The sequence below is a fragment of the Chrysochloris asiatica genome, unplaced genomic scaffold (assembly GCF_000296735.1).
Source record: "Chrysochloris asiatica unplaced genomic scaffold, ChrAsi1.0 scaffold00204, whole genome shotgun sequence".
NCBI classification, from domain to species: Eukaryota; Metazoa; Chordata; class Mammalia; order Afrosoricida; family Chrysochloridae; genus Chrysochloris; species Chrysochloris asiatica.
The window spans coordinates 1,726,961-1,728,358 of NW_006408722.1; the positions used below are offsets into that span (position 1 = coordinate 1,726,961).

Below are 1,398 nucleotides of genomic sequence, written 5' to 3' on the forward strand. Positions count from 1 at the left end.
TGTTTAACATGCTTGGCTATCTAAAAGCTTGGATGGTTGAGTGCGCTTGATGCTTTGGAAGAAAGTCTTGGCAATCTATTTCTGAAAAATCAGCCATTGAAAACCCCTATGCGGCATAGATCTGACTCATAAGGGTAGCCCTGAATCAGAATTGACTAATGGCAACTGTTTTTTAAAACATAACTTAAGGCAACAAAGGGCCTTTGATTGGACAATTCTGTGACAATGGGTTAATATTCATCTAAGGGTCAATGGTAGCACAGTGGTTAAGTGCTGAGTTGCTAACTGTAAAGTTGGTGGTTTGAACTCACCAGCACTCTATGGAGACAATCCACTTTTCAGATTTTCAGCCTTGAAAACCCTAGACAGGTCTATTCTGCTGTCCTATAGGGTTGATGAGTCAGAATCAACTCAATGACAGTGGGCTTAGGTTTGGTGGGGTTTATAGGTCAATGAAGGCATATATGACAATCTGAGGCTGTCTTGTTTTTAAGTGCCATCAACTTGGTTCCAACCAATAGCAACCCTGTATAGTGTTCAGGGAGTGACTGGTGGGTTTGAACCACTGACCTTGTGGTTAGCAGTCTAGTGCTTATCCTACAGCACCACACCAGGGCTGGCTTGGCTATTAATTACATATCTAGCTCTCTAGTTCTAGCTCTACAGATAGATCTATCAGAAACCAATGTCCCTAGACTATGTTGTGCCTTTACTTCATGAAGATATACCATTATGATCTCTGGTATTTTTCATTCTTCTTAAAGCCTGAGGAAACACCATTCCTCATACAGACTTTCTTAAAAACCCAATTTGTAGTTTAAGCTTTACTTGCTAACCTGAGTTGTCCGCAATCACGTACTTCTGTGCTATTTTAACTTTGATATCTTCATTAAAGGCTCTGTATTTTGGAAACCTCTTCAAGCCTTTAAAAAGAAGATAGGATATAAGTTTCAAAAGTAAAAATATAGTTCAACTGACTAGAGATAATGTAGATAACGATAAAGTACAAGTTAAAGATGAATTTCAAATGGATATAATTCTGCCAATTCCCCTTCACAATCACCAAAAATGAAACCAGTTATTAGTATACTAATGACTTACAATGCCATTCCAATTTTGGTTGGTAAAAGTTACCTACTAGAAAGCCTATTCAACAGAGATACCAAAAGAACTCAGCTATCTAAAGTGGCTCTGGTATTAGTTCATTGAAAACTACATTCATTAAGTCTTTTTCCTTTCCCAAGTTACATTTTTAACAGAGAAAATTTTGCTTTTAAAAAAACTTTAAGTCATGGATATACTACGCACATGTTTTCATATTTCCTGGGTGTTACATATTTTAAAAAATAAAAAATTGTGATGTAACACATTTTGAGAGAGTTATTTTATATATATATA

General features: G+C 36.2%; 1 protein-coding gene across 1 annotated transcript in view; it reads right to left on the reverse strand.

The window, feature by feature from the left end:
• The window catches only part of NETO2 (neuropilin (NRP) and tolloid (TLL)-like 2), a 171,824-nt gene that overhangs the window by 98,069 nt on the left and 72,357 nt on the right, over positions 1-1,398 (reverse strand). The window contains 1 exon segment of the mRNA XM_006878339.1: positions 837-923. Within this exon segment, the coding sequence (XP_006878401.1) occupies positions 837-923 (87 nt within the window).